A 25,025-nucleotide genomic window follows, 5' to 3' on the forward strand; every position below is an offset into this window, starting at 1 on the left:
GGAAAGATAGTTTAAAAAAAAAAAAAACCTGGAGAGAGTGCAACTCTTCAGTGAAGAGTTAGGGAGAAAATGGTAGAGGAAACTCCACACAAATTAGAGGAACGCTGTGGACCTAAGTGGAGGGTGTGGATGTGCACAACTCACAACCCCAGCAGCCGAGGGCATCAGCACCAGCTTTGGAGAGTGAGGTGAGACCAGACTGCAACAGCCCAAACCATTGATGGTAAAGCTGTGGGAAGATCCTGGCATGAGTCTGGCTTGGAATACTGTGGGGGACAGAGTACCAACCAACCTAGAGAAAAAAAGGGGGGACTATAAAAACACTGGCTGTGTCGGAGGGTGCAGGGTGTGGCTAAGAGTCTAAGGGCAGTCACTGTGGGTGGTTCCAAGTGCTCAGGGCTCCCTGAATCTCTGGTAAGGGTCATTACTGTGGGTTTGATCCATGCTAGCACTGAGGACTGCATGGATCTTTTGTGTGGTTCTTGTGGCAGCATGGACATAAATTATATGAACTGGGGCTAGCATACAGGCACTGGTCTCCTTTGAGGAGAGGGGATGAGCGTGAAAATATACCAACAGAACAGAACAAACCTCCACTCTGATAAAAAAAAAAAAGGAAGCATTTTAGCACACCAACTTGAGTGTTACCTTGGATACTCCCTTCACCCTGGAGCATTGAATAGAGTTCCCTGGCCACACCCAACATAAGCCTCTTTGTATTCACTGAAAGAGCTAGTACTCCACTAAGCCACAGAAGCATAGTCCAAAGATAAAAGCCTTCACAGGGGGAAAAAATCAACAAGTAATTCCACAAATGCCTAATAATGAAAGCAGTAATTCAAGAAACAAGAATAAGGAAGACAACATAATGCCCCCAAAAAGAAAACAACACTTCAGTACTAGAATGTGTAGATAGATTGAAGAAATGTCAGAAATGGAATTAAAAAAAAATTGATCATAGGATTACTTAGAAGTAATCAGAAGCAAACCCACAAACTAAGGAAATCCATACATGACATGAAAGAAAATTTCTTCCATGAAATTGAGATCTTAAAGAGAAATCAGAATGAAATATTAGAAATGAACAATTCAATAGAATAAAAAATGCAATGGAAAGCCTAAACAGACTCACTGAAGCAGAAGAAAGAATATCTGGATTAGAAGAAAATCTCTGAAATTTTACAGTCATAACAAAAAAAAAAAAAAAAAGAAGAAAAAAATTAGAAAACTAAAAAACAGTGTTGGACATCATATGGGTTTTAGGAGTTGCTGAAGAAATGGAAAGAGAGAATGGATTAGAAGGCATTTTTTAGTGAAATAATCACGGGATACTTCCTTAATTTGGAGAAAGAAAGGGACATTCAAATACAGGAAGCACATAGAACTGCTAATAGACATGAGCAGAAAAGATCTTCTCTGCAACACATTGTAGTCAAACTCCCCACAGTAAAACATAAAGATTCTAAAATGTGCACAAGAGAAACACCAGTTTACTTTTAGAGGATCTCAAATTAGACTTACATCTGACTTCTAATCAGAAACTCCACAGGCTAGGAGAAAATGGAAATATATATTCCAAGTCTTAAGAGAAAACCTGTCAACCCAGAATACTGTACCTTGTAAAGCTCTCATTTAGGAATGAAGGTGAAATAAAGACCTTCTACAACAGAAATTGAAAGAATTTGTCATCATTTGCTCAGCCTTACTAAAGATGCTTAACGATGTGCTACACACAGAAACATGGTCATAACTATGAAAGAAGGTGAAGGCAGAAAATCTCCCAGTAAAAGTACAAAGGAAAACCAACATAAACCATAGGAATCTTTATGGAAAAATGGCAGGGCCAAGTTGTTACTTATCATTAGTCACCTTGAATGTAAATGGCCTAAGTTCTCCAATTAAAAAATAAAAAGTGCTGAACAGATTAAAAAACAAAACCCATGTATTTGCTGCCTACAATAAACACATCTCAGCAACAAAGATACATGCAAACTGAAAGTGAAAGGATGGAAAAAGCTATTCCATGCTAACAGAAAACAAAAGAGAACTGGTGTAGCCATCCTAGTATCAGACAAAATAGACTTTAACATAAAAACTGTTAAAAGAGACAAAGAAGAGCATCAATTCAACAGGAAGATGTGACTATTATAAACACATATGCACCTAATTACAGATCACCTGTATATTTAAAAGAAATGTTAATGGATCTAAAGGGAGACATAGACTCCAGTACAGTAGTAAATGGGTGACTTCATACTTCACTTTGAGCAATGGACAGATCAACCAGACAGAAAATCAGCAAGGAGACAACAGAGTTATTTGACACTCTAGACCAAATGAACCTAACAGATATACAGACAGGCATTTTTCTATAGAGGAAATCCAAATGGCCAACAGACACATGAAAAAATGGTCAAGATCACTAGCAATCAGGGAAATGCAAATCAAAACCACAATGAGGTTTCACCTCACCCCAGTGAGAATGGCTCACATGCAGAAATCTACCAACAACAGATGCTGGCAAGGATGTGGGGAAAAAGGGACACTAACCCACTGTTGGTGGGAATGCAAACTGGTAAAGCCACTATGGAAGTCAGTCTGGAGATTCCTCAGAAACCTGAATATAACTCTACCATACAACCCAGCCATCCCACTCCTTGGAATTTACCCAAAGGAAATTAAATTGGCAAACAAACAAGCTGTCTGCATATTAATGTTTATTGCAGCTCAATTCACAATAGCTAAGACCTGGAATCAACCTAAATGCCCATCAACAGTAGACTGGATAAAGAAGTTATGGGACATGTACTCTATAGAATACTATACAGCAGTAAAAAACAATGAAACCCGGTCATTTACAACAAAATGGAGGAATCTGGAACACATCATGCCGAGTGAAATAAGCCAGTCCCAAAGGGACAAATATCATATGTTCTCCCTGATTGGTGACAACTGACTGAACACCAAAAAGGAAACCTGTTGAAGTGAAATGGACACTATGAGAAACAGTGACTTGATCAGCCCTGGTCCTGACTGTTGATGAACAACTTAATACTTTATCCCTTTTAGCATTTTTTTGTCCTACTTAATACTATTGGTTGAGCTATGTAATTAACACACAATTATTCTTAGGTGTTTAAATTTAACTGAAAAGTGATCCCTGTTAAATATAAGAGTAGGAATAAGAGAGGAAGGAGATATATAATTTGGGACATGCTCAATCAGACTTGCCCCAAACAGTAGAGTTAGAAACATGCCAGGGGATTCCAATACAATCCCATCAAGGTGGCATGTACCAATGCCATGTCACTAGTCCAAGTGATCAATTTCAGTTCACAATTGATCACACTGATAGGTCTAAGAGTCAAAGAGATCACATAAACAAGACCAGTGTCTGCTAATACTAACTGATAGAATAAAAAAGGGAGAGAACCATCCAACATGGCAAGTGAGATACTCAGCAGACTCATAGAATGGCAGATACCCTAAATAGCATTCTGGCCTCAGAATCAGCCCTCAAGGCATTTGGATATGGCTGAAGAGCCCATGAGAGTATTTTAGGCATGGAAAGCCAAGACACTCTGGAAAGAAAAAAAAAAGTGACCTAAATGGAAGATCTCTGCAAGTGAGATCCAGTGGAAAGAATGAGCCATCAAAGAAGGAGGTACCTTTCTCTGAAGGGAGGAGAGAACTTCCACTTTGACTATGACCTTGTCTGAATAAGATGGAGTCAGCAAACTCAAAAGGCTTCCCTAGCCTTGACAACTCATGACAAGAGCCTAGGGTGATTACTGACGCCATAAACAAGAGTTTCAGTTTGCTAAGTCAACAACAGGAGTCACTGTTAACTTATTCTTCATGTAGAATCTCTGTCCTTAATGTGTTGTCCAATGTGAATTAACGCTATAACTAGTACTCAAACAGTATTTTACACTTTGTGTTTCTGTGTGGGTGCAAACTGTTGAATACTTTACTTAATATATATTAAATTGATATTCTGAATATAAAGAGAATTGAAAATGAATCTTGATGCGAATGGAATGGGAGAGGGAGCGGGAGATGAGAGGGGTGCTGGTGGTGGGGAGGTTGTGTCGGGGAAACCATTGTAATCCATAAACTGTACTTTGGAAATTTATATTTATTAAATAAAAGTTAAAAAAAAATCAGCAAATAATAATGCTGGTGAGGATGTGGGGAAAAGTGGAAGACCTTTTTTTTCTGTCTCTCAGTCTCTCTGTAACTCTACCTCTCATATTTTCACTTTCTTAATGTGTCTTTTGAAGCAAAAAGTTTTCAATTATAATTTATTTTTTATTTTTTGTTTGTTTTTTAGATGCTTGTGCTTGTAGGTAATAAGCCATTGACTTTTTTTTCTTAACTAATTACCCTAGATGGAACCTTCAATGCACTGAAGAATAATAGAATTAGAAGGAGCATTATTTTTCTTTTTTTCAAAGATTTATTTTATGTATTTGGAAGAGTTAAACAGGGAGAGGCAGAGACAGGGAGAGAGAGAGAGAGAGAGATCTTCCGTTCACTGATTCATTCCCCAAGTGGTTACAACCACCAGGACTGAGCCAAGCCAAAGCCAGGAGCCAGGAGCTTCATCTAGGTAGTTGAACCATCTTCTGCTGCTTTTCCCAGGGCATTAGGAGGGAGCTGGATTGGAAGTTTAGCAACCAGGACACAAATGGGACATCAGTATTGGAGGTGGTGGCTTTACCTGCTATAGCTTGATGCTAGCCCCAGGTGCAGACACTCTTACCTTATTCCTAATCTTAGATAACAAAGACATGAAGATTGACATCTTAATACTAAGCCTTCTGGGGCAGACATTCGGCACAGCAGTTAAGATGCCTCTTGGGACACCCACATTCCTTATTGAAATGCCTTGGTTCAAGTCCCTATTCTGCTTCTGATTCCAGCTCCCTGCTAATGCACATGCTGGGAGGCAACAGGTAATGGTCCAAGTACTTGCATCCCTGCCATCCACATGGTGGGTGGATTGAGTTCCCGGTTCCTGGCTTCAAGCTGGCCTACCCCTGGCTGCTTTAGGCATTTGGAGAGTGAACCAGCAGATGATCTCTCTCTCTCTCTCTCTCTCTCAATTTCTTCCCTTTCCCCATCTTTGAAATAAGTAAACAAAAAATTTAAAAGTATGGTGTCTTCCATTCTATGAACATGGATTGTCTTCCCATTTATGTATGTCTTTAATTCCTTTCAATGATAATTTTGTGTGACTTCCTTTGTTAAATTATTTCCTAAGTATTTTATTTCTCTGATACTGTTGTAAGTGAAATTGCTTTCTTTTTCTTTTTTTTTTTTAAAGATTTTTATTTATTTATTTTGAAGTCAGAGTTTCACAGAAAGAGGAGAGGTAGAGAGAGAGAAGAGGTCTTCCATCCGCTGGTTCACTCCCCAGTGATCCTGCAACGGCAGGATCTGTGCTGATCTGAAGCCAGGAGCCAGGAGCTTCTTCCGGGTCTCCCACACGGGTGCACGGGCCCAAGGACTTGGGCCATCTTCTATTGCTTTCCAGGCCATAGCAGAGAGCTGGATCGGAAGTGGAGCAGCCAGGTCTCCAACCAGCACCCACATGGGATGCCAGTGCTTCAGGCCACGGCATTAACCCACTGTGCCACAGCATGGACCCCTGAAATTGCTTTCTTAATTTCATTTTTTGATTTCCCATGTCTAATGTATAGAAATACCAATGATATTTACATTTTGATCTTACATTCTGATATTCAGCCCTGCTGAACTTATTACTTCTAATAATGTGTGTGTGTGTGTGTGTGTGTGTTCCTTAGGGTTTTCTTTGTAGAAGATCATGCCATGTTCAAATAGAGATAGTTTTACTTCACAATTAAATATTTGTTTAGCATTTGCAAATAGAGATAGTTTTACTTTGCCCTTAGCAATTAGATGCCTTTTATTTCTTTGCTTACCTAATTGTCCTGGCTAGAACCTCCAGTACACTGTTGAATGGAAGTGGAGAAAGCGAACATCCTTGTCTTGTTCCTGATCCTAATTATAATGTTAGCTGTGGGTTTGTTTGCAGATGCCTTTGATTAACTCACAAAGTTCCCCATCTATTCTTAGTTGTTGAATATTTTAATCACATAAAGGTGTTGGGATTTTCAATTTTTTTCTGCATCTTTTGGGATGATCATGTGGCTTTTTACCTTATTGTGTTAATATAGTTTATTATATTGGTTGATTTTTATATGTGGAATCAACCTTGCATTTCTGGGAAGAGTCCCATTTGGTCAAGGCATTCTTTATGTTTTTTGGCTTTTTCCAAGTATTGTATCTATATGTATACATATACATATTTCCAAACCTATGTTTGATATTAGAAAAAATAAATGCCAATGAGAAAGAAATGTATTCATCTATTACTTGTAAATAAAAATATATTTATCCTAGAAAATATAATGAAAGCAAAAATGTTCATCATAGCTTTATTTATAATACAAAGACAAGCATAGCTTAAATGTTAAATAATTATATAAGGTAATGTAGAATTTATAATATAAATAATATATGTTTTGGTTATAGATACTGCCCTTCATTGTCCTTTGCTCCTATTTCAGTGAATGGAACCACCTTACACTCAAAGTCCAAGCCCCAAACTTTGGATTCATCTTAAATGCCTTCTGCTTTCTTCTTTCTACACTCTCAATTCAACTTCCGTAGTAACTCATGAACCTATCTGTCTCTAGCTATCTTCATTGCTGCTATCTTAATTTGTCATCTCTACCATCATGTCCAACCCAGATTCAACTTCCGTAGTAACTCATGAACCTATCTGTCTCTAGCTATCTTCATTGCTGCTATCTTAATTTGTCATCTCTACCATCATGTCCAACCCAGATTCTATTGGTATGTCTGCCAACCCCATAAATTCATCACACAGGCACAGAAGGTCTTTTCCTACATAAGAAGATAATTGTTTTCATTCTCTGAGCAATGTTTGCTAGGCTTTTGACAAGTGTTGGGGATGGAATATATAAAATAAAGTCCATATTCTGCAGATGTCATGTTACTTTTTAAACCTCCTTGGTATTTATTACAAACCACAAGCTTTGTGATCTAGCCACTGCCCTACCTTTTCAGACCCATCTTCATAATTTTTATGGGTTAACCCCCCACCCCAGAACTCTGCTGTTTTACCAATCATAATTGTGCTAATTATGGTTTATATTTTTATTTTTTAAAAGATTTATTTATTTGAAAGGCAGAGTTACAGAGAGAGAAGGAGAGACAGAGAGATCTTCCACCCACTGGTTCACTCCCCAAACAGCCACAACTTCCTGGACTGGGCCAAGCCGAAACCAGGAGTCAGGAGCTTCTTCTGGGTCTCCTGTGCTGATGCAAGGGAGCCCAAGGACTTGAGCCATCCTCTGCTACTTTCCCAGGTGCATTAGAAGGGAGCTGGATAGGAAGTGGAGCAGCTGGAACTCAACCAGTGCTCATATAGGATGCTGACGTTGCAAGCGGCAGCTTAACTTGCTATGCCACAACACTGCCCCCCCCCCCTTTTTTAAGGATTTATTTTATTTGGAAGGCAGAGTGACAAAGAAAGGAGAGACAGATCTTTCACCTGCTGGCTTACTCCCCAAATGGCCACAGCAACAAGGGCTGGCCGGGCTGAAACCAGGAGCCTGGAATTCTATCCATTTCTCCCACGTGGGTGGCAGGGGTTCAACCACTTTGGCCATTCTCCACTGCTTTCCCAGGTGTGTTAGCAGAGCCCTGGCTTGGAAGTGAAAAGGCTGAGACTTGAACCAGTACTCATATGGGGTGCTGGTATTGTAGGCAGTAGCTTAACCAATTGCACCACAATGCTGGACCCTAGTTATGGTTTTAAAATGAGACCTTTTGTTTGTAGTTTTCAGATTTTAAAGTTAATGCTCTGTAATATACATATATATTCAGTTCAGTCTAGTCGCTTTTCAAAAACAAGCAAGCGAACAATATCTGGACATTTGACTGTCTTACAAATACCTCAAACTCAAAATGTTGAAAACTGTTCTTAGAATTTTCTCTGTTTTCATAATCTCAGTGAACACAGCTTTTCATTGTGCTCCATTTGTTTTTAATCACGTTTGTCATTCCTTTTATTTCATTGTTTTTTTTAAAAAAAGATTTTATTTATTTATTTATTTCAGAGGTAGAGTTACAGAGAGAGGGGGGGGGGAGAGAGAGAGAGAGAGAGAGACAGATAGACAAAGGTCTTCCATCCACTGGTTCACTCCCCAAATGGCCACAATGGCTGGAGCTGAGCCAATCTGAAGCCAGGAGCCAGGTGCTTCTTCTGAGTCTCCCACATGGGTGCGAGGCCCAAGCACTTGGGCCATCTTCTACTACTTTCCCAGGCCATAGCAGAGAGCTGGATCGGAAGTGGAGCAGCTGGGACTCGAACCAGCACCCATATGGGATGCCAGCACTGCAGGCAGAAATTAACTTACTTTGCCACAGTGCTGGCCCCTATTTCATTGTTTATTACTGTATCCTCAGCTTCTAACATTGTTTGGCACATAACAGACGTGTTACTAAAGAATTAATTAAGTGTATATCTGGTAACAAAGTTTAGAAATAACTTCACAGTTTATAAATAACCTGTCTGGATTGACTAGCTTAGTTTCCAGCATGCAGTTTAATACATAAAGGCAATAATTACTATTACTGCTCCCAAATGAGGGTGGTCTCTACCCAGTAAACAAATGAACCAATCTGTGACCCTGGTTTCTTTGGAAAAAAGAAGGCTTTCTCTGTATGTCTGACCACATGGAGACAGTGGTAACATCCAAATCTTTCTCCTCAGTTGGAGATCTGGGGGAAGTTTTACAAATTGCCTAGGGAAATCTGATATGCAGAAACACTGGCAAGGCAAGTTCGGATTGGAGGGGCTGGGATCAGGCCATTTGTGATAAAGTGGACCCCTCATGTATAAGTTCTGGTCATGCTCCTGTCTCCTTGGTTCCACAGATTGTATTTTTCCTTCTCCACATGCCCAGGTGCCTTTGCAGTTATAGCTCTCGTAACAAAATAGGAATGTTTAAAGATTTGAGCAGATATTTATGGCCTGAACCTATTGTTAAAGCATAGGAGGGAAAAGCATTTAGCCTAGAGGTTAAGATGCTCACACCCCACATCCAAGTCCCTGAGATCAATGCCTGGCAACAGCTTCCTGCAAATGCAGACCCTGAGAGGCAGCAGTGATGGATCAAATGCCTGGGTTCTTGCCACCCATGTAGGAGACCTGGGTGGAGTTCCTGTACATATTATCCATTTAAAGTATGTCAAAGAAAAAATTTAGCTTAATAATCTTAGTTGGCTTGATTTTCAATTGAATAGAATTGGGCAACACTTAAGTCCATAAAATAGTATAGGTGTTCTGATGGGGCTTCACATTGTGACAGTGGGTTAAGTAAGCCACAGCTTGGGACACCCACATCCCATATCTGAATGACTGGGTTAGAGTTCCACCTTCCTCATGGCCCAACCACTTGAGTCCCTGCAAGCCCTATGGGAGACCTGGATGGCGTTCCTGGCTGCTGGTCTTTGCCTGGCCCTGTTCCTATTGCTGCAGGCATTTGGGGTGTTAACCAATGGATGGAAGATCTCTCTCTCTCTGTGTCTCTCCCTCCCTCCTTTTTCCTCTGTTCCCCTCCCCCTCAAATAAATTAAAGATGACATTTTTAAAAAAGTGTTATGAGCAGAGCAGAAGAGGTTGATTTTATAGACAGGGAAAGGCTGAAGAAAGCATAAGGGAAGAACAATAAAAAAATAATTGACTGACTTGATGTTATTTCAGCTCCCCCCCCCCCCCCTTTTTGAGTAAGAATTAGGGCAGAAGGACCTTCATTTTCATGCAACTTGAAACTGGCCTGTTTGGAAAATTTGGCTTTTATCTCTTAAATCCTGATTTAAGGAATGACTTTTATTTTTAGCCTAATCTGTGGGGGCTCACTGCAGGCCTTTGGTCTAAATAGATGGCCTCCTGTAGTTTTTATTTAGCAGGAGCTATAGGAAGGAGGGACATGCAAAAGGATACTGATAGGACCTATGGATGGTAAACTTCTTTTATTCCTGGAGGTATGATATCCTAATTTGTATTATAATAATATGAGCAGCACAATTACAAGGCTGCCTTCCAGGAGCAGGGAGTCAGATATCCTATATAGGTGTGTACCTTAGGACAGATGAGTAGATAATCTTTTTTGTTCAAAAACATTCTCAGAGGCTGGTGCTGCGACTCAATAGGCAAATCCTCCACCTGCGGTGCCAGCACCCCGGGTTCTAGACCTGGTTGGGGTGCTGGATTCTGTCCTGGTTGCTCCTCTTCCAGTCCAGCTCTCTGCTGTGATCCGAGAAGGCAGTGGAGGATGGCCCAAGTGCTTGGGCCCTGTACCCACAAGGGAGACCGGGAGGAAGTGCCTGGCTCCTGGCTTCGGATCGGCACAGCACGCTGGCTGTAGTTGCCATTTGGGGGGTGAACCAATGGAAGGAAGACCTTTTTCCCTGTCTCTCTCTCTCACTGTCTAACTCTGCCTGTCAAAAAAAAAAAAATTCTCAGAGTAATTAGATGATAATAAATATGTTAAAGAATTAGTAAAATAGAGATCAGGAAGAAGCACCTGGCTCCTGGCTTCGAATCAGCACAGCACAGGCTGTAGTGGCCATTTGGGGAGTGAACCAACGGAAGGAAGACTTTTCTCTGTCTCTCTCTCACCATCTGTAACTCTACCTGCCAAATAAATTTTTAAAAAATTAGTAAAATAAATGATGTGGCAGTCTTAGTCGTTCTGATGTTTTATTGTAATTTGTATAATTATTTGCAGTTCAGTGATATTCAACCCTACTATCTTTCTGTTTCTTGTAGCTGTTGGATGAGCTTCCAATGATCTACAGCTGTTGCATATTTGTGTACTGTATGTAAGTACTTATATTTAAAATTCAATTTATTTTAAAACTTATATTTGTTACACAGTGAATTAATATAGCCAGCCCAGTTATATTACTAGATGAGTATAATCATATAGATTATAAATTTTATATTATTAAAATAGAGTATAAATTCTGGGACATTATGATAATGCTGTTGATTAACTTTTGTGATCTCAAAAGCCTGTAAACAATTTAGTTAGAATCTTGATTTGACTTACATTGCATAATTTGCATTTGTTATCCCCTTTGTTGGGCGGCCCTATTATGTGGAGTGGGACTTCAATTTGGGTCCTTTGTGCATTCAGTGTCACAAAGCTAGTGATGAAACCAAAGCTGAGCATCAACAGCACGAGCTTTATTCAGTGGCAAAGAAATGGAGAAGTGGGAGCCTCGTACACCAGCCACTTCTCCACTGCTGGGGGCTAAGGATTCATAGGTGCAGGGCAACAGGAATGAGGGGGAGGGATGTGCCAATAAGTGGGAAGAATATTCATAGATCTTCTGGGAAAGGGGCGACATAATTATTAGAATAGAGGAGCCACCTTCTTTTTTTCCTTTTAAAATCTCTTCTGGTGGTTATCGTGGTAATTGTCAACCATTTGTGGTGCTGTTGTGTCATCGGGCTTGGAAATTAGATTATAATGAGATTTGCCTCTACTGGTCCTAACAGTTTAGCCTGAGGAGGAACTGTTGACTGCAAGGCATCCTGGTCTCAAAGGGAAATAATGTTATGGTGGGGTAGAAACTTAACTAGGAGGTATAGGGAAGGCTCCCTGGTACCCAGGTCCTTGACTTCACTTCAAGAAGGAATTCAGGCATGAGTCTGAGAAGAGCGAGCAGCAAGCGTTTTGTTGAGAAAGCAAAGATACACACTCCAGAAAGTGGAGCCTACACAGAGGTGTGGAGCCCTCACAGAGGGATGTAGCCTCATCTCTGAACTGTGTTTAACATTATGTGAGTCATTTAATAAAAGGAGAGCTGCGTTCTAATGAAGATGAGGAATATTCATGGTTTTCCTGGGAAATAGATGGGCAGTTTCCCAAAGTCTAAGCTTCCTCCTCTTTTCATTCTTTATATGATTCAATGTTTCCTGTCCTGGCAGCTGGTATCTGTGTCATTTAGCCTGGTAGTGTATAACAGTTGGCATATAATGAGCTATAGAACAATGCTGTTCAGATTTGGCCCCTTCTCAACTGGTCTGAGCCTGGTCTGATCAGGAGGTCTGCTTATCTTTACTGCAAGGGGCACCAAACCAGTATCCTGTAGGTCTTGAGATAATAGGAACCATTAGCTCCAGGTGGCTCAGCTTTCTCCACCTCCCTGTGTCACAGGTATTATCCTAAGTAATATTTCCTTGAGTAAAGACTGTGTACAAATTTAAAAAAATTTTTTCTATAGTAGGCCACAATTTTTTAGATAAAGTTTTTTTATGTTTGTTAATAGAAACTCTTCAGAAAAAAGGAGTGCATTTCTAGTTGTATAGTGATTGCATCATTTTATCTTCTCTTGGCTTTGAGCTTATTTATTAAATTGATGCTATTTTGTATAAACTTCTTATTCTAAAAAAAAGTAAATGCTTTCATAAATATGCTTATTTTGATTGACTGGTCAAAAACATAGAAGAGAACAATGTAACAGCTTACAAACCATTCCAGTCCAAAGTTTCCTTCATGGATCATTTCCCATTTAGTTCAATAACAAGCTAATTTTCTCTTCCCGAGTGTTAGGGAAATAAAATCAATCTTGAAAAATAAGTGATTGGGGCTGGCATTGTGATATAGAGAATTAAGCCACTGCCTGCATCCCGTATAAGCACCAGTTCAATTCCTGGCTGCTCCACTTCCAATCCAGCTCCCTGCCAATACATCTGGGAAAGCAGCAGAAGATGGCCCAAGTGCTTGGACCCCTGCACTCACAAGGGAAACCCAGATGGGGCTCCTGGCTCCTGGATCCTGGCTTTGGCCTGGCCCAGCCATGGCCATTGCAGCCATCTGGGGATGGAAGATCTCTCTCTTGGCCTCTCCCTCTCTCTCTGTCTTTTCCTCTCTCTCTCTGTAACTCTACCTGTCAAATAAATAAGTAAATCTTTTTTAAAAAAGAAAGGAAGTGATTAAGAATATTAATAAGTGGAAATATTTATTGACTTTGTATTGTGCTGCAGCATCTCTAATTCTCAACAGTGGTCTAAGATAAATGGGTATTATTCCCATTTTATAGACAAAGTGAAGCACAGAGTTAGTAACTTGTTGTAAGGATGTTACAAGCTAACATTAGGGTTATTCTTATTGAATTGATACTTATTCTTATTGAATTGTAAAAGTTTGTTGTATTTTTGGATTTAGGACATGTCAGATGTTTCTATTTTAAATGTTTTCCTCCATATGGGAATTACCTTTTCATTTTCTTAAAGGTATCCTTTGAAGAACAACAGTTTTAAATTTTATGAAATCTACTTTATAAAAAAATTACACTAGTGCTTTTTGTGTCCTAGGAGATCTTTATCTTACTCAGGGCAAAAAATATTTTCTGTTTTTTATTTTCTATAAGTTTCTTTAACTTTAGGTTCTACATTTAGGTTCATGAACCATTTTGAGTAATTTGGTATATGAATATAAGATGAGGCCAAGGGCTAGATTTTTCCCTACAGTTATCTGATTGTTCTAAAACCATGGTTTGAAGAAACTACTGTTTCCACATTAAATTATCTTGGCATTTATTTTCTGTTTTCTGTTCTTTTGATTGCTGTGTATATCCTCATGTCAGTAGAATACTGTCTTGCTATTGTAGCTTTTTTGTAAATTTTGAGATCAGTAAATCATTTAATTTTGTTATTTTGCAAAAAGCTCAGAAATTCTAAGTAATTGGCATTTCTGCATGAATTTTAGTCAGCTAAAATGACTCTAAATGTGCAGGAATATTGATTGTGATTACATTAACTCTATTGATCAATTTGGAGAGTTATCTTAACAATATTAAGCCTTTCAAACCGTATTTGTGGCATAATTTCTCATTTATGTCTTTAATTTATTCCAGTGGTGGTCTGTGGTTTTCAGTGCATTGGTCTTAAAATCTACTTTGTTAAATTTAACTGTGGTTTTTTTTGTGATTTGGAATACTAGTTAAAAGTACTGCTTTTTTAAAACTTTAAATGCTATTTAAAACTTTAAATGTCATTTAAAAGTGTTGCTTTTTAAAAATTTTTTTAAAGATTTATTTATTTATTTGAAAGAATTACACAGAGAGAGAGAAAGAGAGAAAGAGAGAGAGAGAGAGAGAGAGAGGTCTTCCATCCAATGGTTCACACTCCAAATGGCCACAATGGCTGGAGCTGCACTGATCCGAAACCAGGAGCCAGGAGCTTCCTCCAGCTCTCCCACATGGGTGCAGGGGCCCAAGGACTTGGTCCATCTTCTACTGCTTTCCCAAGCACATTAGCAGGGAGCTGGTTCAGAAATGGAGCAGCTGAGTCTTGAACTGGCACCCATATGGGATGCTAGCATGGCAGACAGAGGCTTAACCTAATATACCACAACTCTGGCCCCAATAAAATCACTTTTAGAATAGTGTTCTTTAGTTAGGGATCACTAGTTGCAAGATTAAAGAAACCCGCTCAAGCTAGCTGGAGTTAAGAAAGACTTTTTTTTTAAGGATAAGAGAAAATTATATGGATCCCAGTAGCAGGAAATACCACCTTACCTCACCAGAACTGAAAGAGCAGCCTCTTCCCTCCCTCTGCTGCATTCCTTCCTCTCTACATGGCTTCCAGTCTTTGAATCTCCTTTCCTTGCAGATTTCTTCTCTGCTCATTCATTCACGCACTTTGTCCCTAAACAACAGACTCAGACCTTAAGTTCACCTATTTCTCTATTTTGACTCTCTATACCTAATTCAATCTCTGGCTGCCAAACTCTCATTTCAGGAGACAGCCTCTTTTTCCATGTAAGTCAGATGTCTACGACTCCTGATATCTACTCTTGGAGGCTATCGACAGTGCAGATTTTCTGAAATAATAATATGTGTGGGAATAATGTGGGCAGGAGCATATTAATATTTATTCCAAGTTCTTATTTCACACATAGATAAGAATTGTATGTGAAGACAATTACATGGGTGCACAAATAAAAACATTATTTATTGAATGATGAGAGAGAAAGCATACATTCATATATGAGTGTGGGCCACCCCACACAGAGAAATACCCATTCTGAATGGGCCAGAGAGTTGCACAAAATGGGGTGGGAAACCCGAGTACCATCTCCAACCATGGTCCAAGGCAAAATAGAGTACTTTCTCCCATTCTCAGACGTTTTTTAAAAAATTTGTTTATTTTACTTAAAAGAGTTACACAGAGAGAGAAGGAGAGGCAGAGAGAGAGAGAGAAAAAAGTGAGAGAGAGAAAAAATGAGAGTGAGAGAGAAAGAGAGAAAGAGAAGTCTTCCATCCACTGGTTCACTCCCCAGATGGCCACAATGGCTGGAGCTGCACCGATCTGAAGCCAGGAGCCAGGAGCTTCTTACAAGTCTCCCAAGGATTTGGGCCATCTTCTACTGCTTTCCCAGGCCATAGCATAGAGCTGGATCAGAAGTGGAGCAGCTGAGTCTCTAACCGGCACCCATATGGGATGCTGGCTTGCAAGCGGCGGCTTTACCCGCTATGCCACAGCACCACCTGCTCCCCCCCACCCCAAGTATCTTTTATGAGGTGGGAGATGATGCCTTACTATGCATGAAGCCATCTGGGAAGTTTATGATCCCTCCATAAACTTCATGTATAGCTTCATATTCACCTATCCTAATGCCTCTCCTTGTCTCCAGATGAGACACAGGGGCATCTTGGGAAAGAGGTGTCTTTGGTTGATGGATAAAGATTACATTGGGAGACTTGCAAGAACTTCCAGCTCATTCAGACCTAAACAAGCTGCTTAGTTATACCACACCAAGAAGTGATGAGTTCAACTAGATCACAGAGGCACATAGGCGAGTGATATAGCAGCATTTGTTATGTTCCTAGTAACATATTCCTAAAAAAATTTCTTTCTCTCTTTTTTTTAAAGGTTTGAATGTTTCAAGAGCAAGAACTCTGTAAACTACCATCTGCTTTTTGCCTTAGTTCTATTCAGTTTAATAGTAACCACAGTAAGTCATATTTTGTTTCTCACAGATTAAGTATGTGAATTAGCCATTTGTGGAGTTTGGCACATTTTACTTCCACTGTTTGCTACATCCTGTTCAAACTGAAATGTTCCTGCACAAAACTGGAATATCTCACAGATGTGCTCCTTTGTTTCCTGTTCAAGTTTTCTTTTTCACTGTAAAACTGAAGTAAGTTTTTAAAATTTGGTTTTGTAAAAGTAATAGCAATGCAAGAAAATTAACTTTTATCATGGATGGACATATTACTTCCTATTTGTTAAAAACAAGAGATTGGTTCTGCTCTGCTGGGCTTGCTGTGACTATTTTGATAGATCATCTCTTCTTAATAAGTTGAGCTAGCCAGTCACTTCTGATCTTACCCAAGTGCTCTTTTCCTCAAATGAATTACACTTTTTAGGTGTAAAAAACATGCTCATTTCAGTAAACATTTATTAAAAATCTATAGTGACATGCACTAGAAAAAAAACGATGACTAAAAGGCAGTTGCTATCCATGAGGAATTCATTCTGTTAGAGAAGTCAGATATGTTAGCAAAGAACTGGATCTAAAGATGATAACTAGAATAGAGAGATAAGAACTGTTATAGGGAAAGTGATAAAGCCTATTTCAGGAGTCAAGGAAAGCTTTATGAAGAAGACACTGGAGCTGGATTTTAACTGATTAGGAGTTTTCCAAACCCCTGAGCAAGAGTGTGATGAAGCATTTCTAGAGTATTCTGTGTCCGTAGACAAAGAGCCTTGGAAAACCCAGTAAACTATTTTTAAATTACTTACTATGTGCCAGATATTATACTGAGTACTTTTCTTTCATTGTCTCATTAAATCATCACCACCAGTAGAATTGGGAGAGATTTTATACAGGTAGAACATATGCAAGTGGGGAGCAGTGATGAGTCCAGTTAATCAAATGCCAGATTTTAAAGACCCTTTGTTATATGCCATGTTTAAAAAGTTGTAATTTTTATCCTCAGTGTAGTGTGTAGTCATAACAAGTTTAAAGTAGAGAAAAACATTATCAGAGATTGTTTCAAGAAGATAACTCTGGTTGTGGAGGGTGAATTAGGGCCTAAAGGTTAGACCCAAGGACACTTGCATTTGCTTTGTAAGATGTCAGACTCAGGGGCTGGTAAGCTAAGCCTCCACCTGCAGTGCTAGCTGTATATCCCATAGGGACACTAGTTCAAGTCCCAGTGCTTCACTTCCCATCCAGCTTCCTGCTAATGTGCTTGAAAAAGCAGCAGAATATGGCCCAAGTATCTGGGCCCCTGCACCTACATGGGAGACCTGTATGAAGCTCCCGGCTTCTGGATTTGGCCTCTCCCAGCCCAGTCCATTGCAGCCATTTGGGGAATGAACCAGTGGATGGAAGATATCTGTGTCTCTCCTTCTCTCTCTGTATCTCCATATTTGAAATAATAAATAAATAAGTCTTTAAAGATATTAAACTCAGACTAAAGTAATAGGTCTGCAGGAATATAAAAATCTATCATAAATAATAATCTCTAGGACATGTGACCCACTGATGAGATAGTGCAGAAATAGAGTAAGGAAGGAGTTGTCTGGAATGACTGAGTCTTCAGTCAGGATACATAGTATGGACGAGCAGCTTTTGCAGGGAAGGTAATGAGTAGTGTTTTGTTGTAGGTTAGGGATAAACTCAATTAGCAATATGTTGAAGGGGCTGTCATTAGTAACATCTGAATCTTAACAGGTTGGGCTGAAGATATAGATTTGGGAGTTGTCAGAGTATTGGATAGTACTAGCAATGTAGGAATTGATAAACTGACACATAAAAAACATAGACCATTAAGAAGAGTACAATAATACAACCCTTTGGAATACTGGCATTTGAGTACCAGACACTTTGGAAGAAACAGAGCCATCAAAAGAGACTGAGAACAAGTTAATAGGAGATGTAGAAAAGCTACAAGAGCCTGATGTCACAGAGTCAAAAATTTCTAGAAGTGAAAATTGTAACATTTCTCTGAGTGAAATGAAGATTGAGAGCTAATAGAAATTTTCAACTAAAATACCAGGTAACCTAAACAAGGATACTGTTAGCATTTAATTGAAGGAAGCAGAATTAAATAAGAGGTTGGAAGAACACATACATCCACATTGTTTTCTTAAATTTCTACATTCATTTGTTTAAATTATGTATTGGTGAATAGTGAGAGAATCCCAGAACTTGAGAAAGGAAAAAAGTCATGTTACTGTATAAAAAGAGAGGATAAAGTCCACAGAGTGTCAGTGGCTTGCCTGGCCAACCAAGTTTACAAAGAAAGAATTGATAGCAGAATCAAGAACAGACACTTTCGTAAGTGAAGAGATGGTGTGTAGTTAGAAAAAGGCTTTGGAGTCAGTCATATCTGAGTTTGGATTCAACAATGTTATGAATAACTATGGTACCTTGGTCAAGTTATTGATCTCATTCAGCTTTAATTCTCTTTGTATGTAAAATGAAGATGGTTAATCATATACTTTTCACATTAGTGGTAAAAACTAGTACCTAGGAAATAGTAAACATTCCATAATCATTTTTCTTAAAAATAAATATTTAAGACACATGACCTTTTGCATTTGTTTTATTAGTAAAAATGATGATCTAATAATACTAACAGTATAAAAAGAAATTCGTATTTTTGAAATAAGGAATTCAGATTAAAAGCATTCTTCCTACTGAGTTTAGAGTTGTAGATATATAATATCTTATGCTCATTATATTTTTAAAGGTCTCTGGGTGCCTAAAGGAAATAATCTGTACTCTGTATAGTGAAGAGTAGATACTTTCTCCAGAAAGAAGAACTTTTGTAGCCAAATTGCAGTATTATATAAAATTTTATGATATCACTACTTACTATATGAGGATATAGATATATTTAAGTCCAATCCTTACTATCAAAGAAATGATTGTCTTGTAGGGAAGAGAAACAAATAAATGACAAGTTTATTCCTGGACAATGATATTAGAAAGGAGGATGAATGGTTGCTTCTACTAAATAGAGAAGAGATCAGAAAAGCTTCAAGAAGGAGGCATAGCTGGAAGTGACTCTCAAAAGATGAATATTTGCAAATGGGGAGGATTTCTGAACAAAGTAAAGAGCAACATATTTAAAGATACAGAAGCATGAAACACAAATTTAAAGAAGCATAGTACTTCCTGGAGCCTAGGACAAGAAGGAAATAGGAACATAGCAGTGAGTCCTAGCAGGAAGGCAGGAGCCGTGGAAGGATTTGAATGTCAGGCTGAGAAATTTGAATTTGTCTTGTAAGTGATGATAGTCATTGCAGTCATGATTTATTGTGGTTGATTCCTCTATGCCATGCCATTTAAACATTGTAGGGGAATACATTCATGCTAAATCTTTTTTTTTTTTTTTAATCTTTGGCAGGCAGAGTGGACAGTGAGAGAGAGAGAGAGAGAGACAGAGAGAAAGGTCTTCCTTTTGCCATTGGTTCACCCTCCAATGGCCACTGCGGCCGGCGTGTTGCAGCCGGCGTGTTGCAGCCGGCGCATCGCGCTGATCCTAAGGCAGGAGCCAGGTGTTTCTCCTGGTCTCCCATGGGGTGCAGGGCCCAAGCATTTTGGGCCATCCTCCACTGCACTCCCGGGCCACAGCAGAGAGCTGGCCTGGAAGAGGGGCAACCCGGACAGAATCTGGCACCCCGACCGGGACTAGAACCCGGTGTGCCAGCGCCGCAAGGCGGAGGATTAGCCTATTGAGCCGTGGCGCTGGCCATGCTAAATCTTAAACAACCATTGAACGTAATTACCCTCATGACATTGGAACCCGAGACTAGAGTTTGTGTAATTAGGACTACATGTGAGTTAGAAAATTCTGGAAGCAAAAGAGAGCACAAGAAGTTGGTTCTAAATGTCTTCACTAATGAGCACCCAGTATGTACTACACCGTTACACATATTTTTGCTTATCATTCTTCACTATCATTATTCTCCATTATCTATGTATGAAAAAAGTATTTTGGTTAAATTTGTTGAAGATATGTAGTAACTGAATTAGTTGAAATTTAATTCTTGTTTCTGAGTCCATTTATTCTACAGTAGAATATATCTACTGCAGAAATTATCAGCATAACGTATCAGTAGTATTGATGTCTCCTTGTCCATTCTCGGTGCTGATGCAAAGACCAGGAGGCCAGAGTAATGCACAACAGATTTGGAACATTTCATTTATGGTGGCAGAGCTGGCACTTGAGCAGAGCTCCCTGCCCTCCTTCGGCATGCTACCCAATCTGATTGGTTTTACAGGGCTAGAGTCAGGCCTAAGTAGGCAGGGGAGGCAGCAGCGGGTTGGAATTTGCAGTATAGTTGGAATAGATTTGTACCCCCTCTCCATAGTGCACTTCATTCACATTTGTTTCTTCTAATATTTTGCAGGTTTACCTTAAAGTAAAAGAACCTATATTCCATCAGGTAACTTTTTTTAATTATCACAATTTGATTGCTCAACAATACATGTCTACTTGTGTTTTCCTGTTCTAAGAAATTATATGCAGACACAATTTTTGAGAAATGAAATGGTAGATGTACTAGGAAAGTTCAGTGTGTAAAATAAAGGTTGTGAATTCAAGTACCTACAGGAGCCGGGTATAGGTTACAGGAATATATCTGGGATAGCCAGTGTTCAAATTCAGCTGGTTGTTGGTATTCAGTAAAACAGGTACAGCATTACTCTTACAGGCAGAAAGAACCAGGAAGCATTACACACTTGCACACAAAAAGGGTTTTTGTGACATTATGATCTAGAAAAGATGGACTGCACATTCCTTAAATATTTTCCCCCAACACATTTTAGTATTTTTGAAGGAGGAGGTTATTTACATTGAAGGAAGCAAACATGGGAAATTGCTATAGAAATTGATGACGACGGCCGGCGCCGCGGCTCACTAGGCTAATCCTCCGCCTTGCGGTGCCGGCACACCAGGTTCTAGTCCCGGTCGGGGCGCTGGATTCTGTCCTGGTTGCCCCTCTTCCAGGCCAGCTCTCTGCTGTGGCCAGGGAGTGCAGTGGAGGATGGCCCGAGTCCTTGGGCCCTGCACCCCATGGGAGACCAGGAGAAGTACCTGGGTCCTGCCATCGGATCAGTGCGGTACGCTGGCCGCAGTGCGCCGACTGCGGCAGCCGTTGGAGGGTGAACCAATGGCAAGGGAAGACCTTTCTCTCCCTCTCTCTCTCTCTCACTGTCCACTCTGCCTGTCAAAAAATAAAATAAAAAATAAAATAAAATAAAATTAAAATTAAAAAAAAAAGAAATTGATGATGTAAGTGTGTTCCATAAAGAAACTGGAGTTAAAGTTGCAGGCTTTAAATGAAAAAAAGCTGTTACTTAGGAACAGATGTTTTGTGCACAGGCATCTCATATCAGAGTGCCTTGGTTCTTGTTCCAGCTCTACCCTATTCCAGCCTCTTGCTAATGTGCACCCTGGAAAGCAAGCAGGTGATTAGCTCAAGTAGCTGGGTCCCTGCCACCCACATGGGAGACCTAAATGAAGTTCCTGGCTTCTGGCTTCAGCCTGATTCAGTCCCCATTGTTGTGGTCATTTGGGGAATCACACAGCAAATGGAAGATAGATCTGTCTATGTCTCTCTAGCTCTCTCTTACCCTCTCTCTCTCTGCATTTCAAATTAAAGAAACTTTTTTTTTTAAAGAAAGCTGTTATTTATCCAATGCAACCATGTGCCTGGCACTATGCTCATTACTACACAAACTTCTGATCTCACCACCAGTCCTACAAATTAGAGATTATTATCTACATTTTAAGGCAATTTGCTCCAGGCAACACAGTTACCAAGGGGCAGAGCCAGGATTATTACCTAGATTGGTCTGACTCCTGTCATTATTCTTTTAACAAACTCGCCAACAAAAATAAATAAATAAGCACTCTTCAGGAGTGTCAGAGGTCCTGTATTTTGAAAATATATATTTTTTCTTATATAAAAAATGTTCCCCCTTTTTTTTTCTTTTATAAAAGATTTACCTTATTTGAAAGGCAGAGTGACACAGAGAGGGAGAGACATATAGAAAAAGAGATCTTCCATCCACTGGTTCACTCCCCAAATAGTTACAACAGCCTGGGCTGGGCCAGGTTAAAACCAGGAGCTTGGAACTCTATCCAGAACTCTCACATGGGATGCCCGTGTCGTGGGTGGCGGCTTAACCATCTTCGCCACACAGTGCTGGCTCTCCTGTTACCTTTATTTTTTTTAAAGATTTATTTATTTATTTACAAGTCAGAGTTACACACAGAGAGCAGAGGCAGAGAGAGAGAGAGGTCTTCCATCCGCTGGTTCACTCCCCACATGGCAGCAACGGCTGGAGCTGCACTGATCCGAAGCCAGGAGCCAAGAGCTTCCTCCGGGTCTCCCACGCGGGTGCAGGGGCCAAAAGATTTGGGCCGTCTTCTGCTTTCCCAGGCCATAGCAGAGAGCTGGATTGGAAATGGAGCAGCCGGGACTTGAACCAGCACCTATATGGGATGCTGGCGCTTCAGGCCAGGGCATTAACCCGCTGAGCCACAGTACCAGCCCCACCCTGTTACCTTTAAACTCAAGCTACGGAATAATCATTTAACTGAAATATGTTTTTCAAAATAAATTCCATAACTTCATTTCTGTGCCTTGGTTTTCTCCAGACTAGCAGAATGTAAATGTATTAAAGTAGATACTGCAGGAAGGGACATGATCACTTTATATTTGTTATAACTGGGATAATGCCATTATATACTCTTTCATTGAGAATGATTTTATTAATCCAGTGTGAAAAATGAAATAAGTTGATTTATATGAACACTCAGTTTTTATAATTTTTTGTTTGCCATTATAGAAAAGAAAAGTAGCCACAAAAACTGAAAACTTGGATTAATGTTTATAATTTTATGATCATCAGTTTTCTATTTGTATTTCAGACCTATTTAGCAGTATGTTTATATAATAAATGAAAGACTGTTAATGTAACTGCCCTTGCTAGAATATCCATGTGTTTTACAATTAATAAATATTTTCTTCTGTATGTATAGTGGTGATTTTTGCTGATAAAGAAGGGAAGCAGGTGGAACCCAGGCCTAATCCATGCCCACTGTGGCTATGTCATAAGCCTGGAGATTAAAAATCAAAGTAGAGAAATGCAGAAGTAAAGGGATTCCAGGGTGGAACAGATAAATAAACTGAAAGTAAAAGATTTCCGTTCATTCAACAGATATCTACTGTGTGCTTTCTCAATAGCAAATTGTGAAACAGAAGTTGGAGATAGGCATTAAAGACTTCAAGATCTAAGTGAGGGGCCAGCGCTGTGGTGTAGCAGTGCTGGCATCCCATATAGGCACCAGTTCAATTCCTGTCTGCTCCACTTCCGATTCAGCTCCCTGCTAACGTGCCAGGGAAAGAAGTAGAAAATGGCCTAAGTGCTTGGGGCCCTGTACCCATGTGGGAGACCTGGAAGAAGCTTCTGGCTCCTGGCTCCTGGCTTCAGTCTGGCCCAGTTCTGGCCATTGTGGCCATTTAGCAAGTGAACCAGTGGATGGAAGATCTCTCTCTCTCTCTCTGCCTCTCCCTGTCTCTGTAACACTACCTTTCAAATAAAGTAAATAAATATTAAAAAAAAAAAAAAAGATCTAAGTGAAGTAGACTGGATTTAAATCTAGTCTCCTTTCCTTACTAGTTATATACTCTGGACAAGTTACTTAACCTCTCTAAATTTTGGTTTCCTCATTTTTCACCAAATACTTTTTAAGTGCCTTCAATTTTCCAGGTACTGTGGTAGTCACAGGAGAAAACCTTAGTGAATTAAATAACAAGATCCCTACTATCAAGGAGCCTATTGTTATACCTTGTCTTTAAAATTGATATAATAACCTCCCATAAACTCCTAGGATTATCTGAGAATTGAATGAGACAATGCATATAAAACCCTTGCCACATAGTAGGCACTCATAAATGATAATTCATATAAATATTTCAAGGCAGATGAGACATGACTTGGTCTCAAGGAGCTCACTGCTAATCAGGAGTAGAGACTTGTAAAAATAACTGCAATATATAAGTCTTGTAATATATAAGTAAAAGCAGTGCTAATTTAGACAAGGGCATAATCTGTCTGCTTAGATGACTCAGAGGAGCTTCATGAGAGTCTTGAAGGGTGAAAAGATGTCACCAGGTAGACAAGTTGAGAAAGGATCTTTCACCCAGAAAGAAATATGTTAAAGCACAGAAGTGTGAACTGGTAAGTCTTGCACATGAAACCAGAGTACAAGTTCCCCCAAAGGTATGTGGTAGCATGCTGAGGAATTATAAAACCATTGACTGCATGCGAACATGGCCTGTCTTCCTGCAACATTTATTTTATTCTATCATATTGTAGGGGATTACATTTTTTAAAGTTAAAACAAATGTAGGAATGTTACAGAATAGACTATAAAGACCACATGAATTTTTAGGATAAAATAGGAAACTCCAAATGGTGGCTCCTCAAATACATTTTTACAATAAATCTTGGGACCATTGTTGTGCCTGCAATGCTGACATCCTATGTGGGTGCTAGTTCGCATCTCGGCTGCTTCACTTCCGATCTAACTCCCTATTAATGGCCTGAGAAAAGCAGTGGTGGAAGATGGCCCAAAGACTTTGACCCCTGCCACCCACATGGGAGACCCCAAGGAAGCTCCGGGCTCCTGGCTTCAGCCTGGCCCAGCCCTGCCATTGTAGACATCTGGAGAGTGAACCAGCAGATAGAAGATTCTCTCTCCATCTCTCCTTCTCTCTCTGTAATGCTGACTTTCAAATAAGTAAAAAAATAATTTTTTAAAATGAATAGATAAATCTTAGAAAAAAAGAAGGATTCATTGGAGAACTACCTACAGATTGAGGAAGGAAGTGAAAGGGAAAGTAAGGAGACAAGTTT

The 25,025-nt window shown here is 39.6% G+C and overlaps 1 protein-coding gene across 2 annotated transcripts in view; it reads left to right on the forward strand.

Annotated features, from left to right (window-relative positions):
• ACER3 (alkaline ceramidase 3) overlaps window positions 1-25,025 on the forward strand; it is a 158,150-nt gene that overhangs the window by 76,575 nt on the left and 56,550 nt on the right. For both annotated transcript variants that reach the window (XM_008263677.4, XM_008263685.4), the window contains 3 exons: window positions 10,892-10,944; window positions 16,010-16,091; window positions 20,507-20,542. In XM_008263677.4, coding sequence (XP_008261899.1) covers window positions 10,892-10,944; window positions 16,010-16,091; window positions 20,507-20,542 — 171 coding nt within the window. The remainder of the gene's footprint in view (window positions 1-10,891; window positions 10,945-16,009; window positions 16,092-20,506; window positions 20,543-25,025) is intronic.

The sequence above is a fragment of the Oryctolagus cuniculus genome, chromosome 1 (assembly GCF_964237555.1).
Source record: "Oryctolagus cuniculus chromosome 1, mOryCun1.1, whole genome shotgun sequence".
Lineage (NCBI taxonomy): Eukaryota > Metazoa > Chordata > Mammalia > Lagomorpha > Leporidae > Oryctolagus > Oryctolagus cuniculus.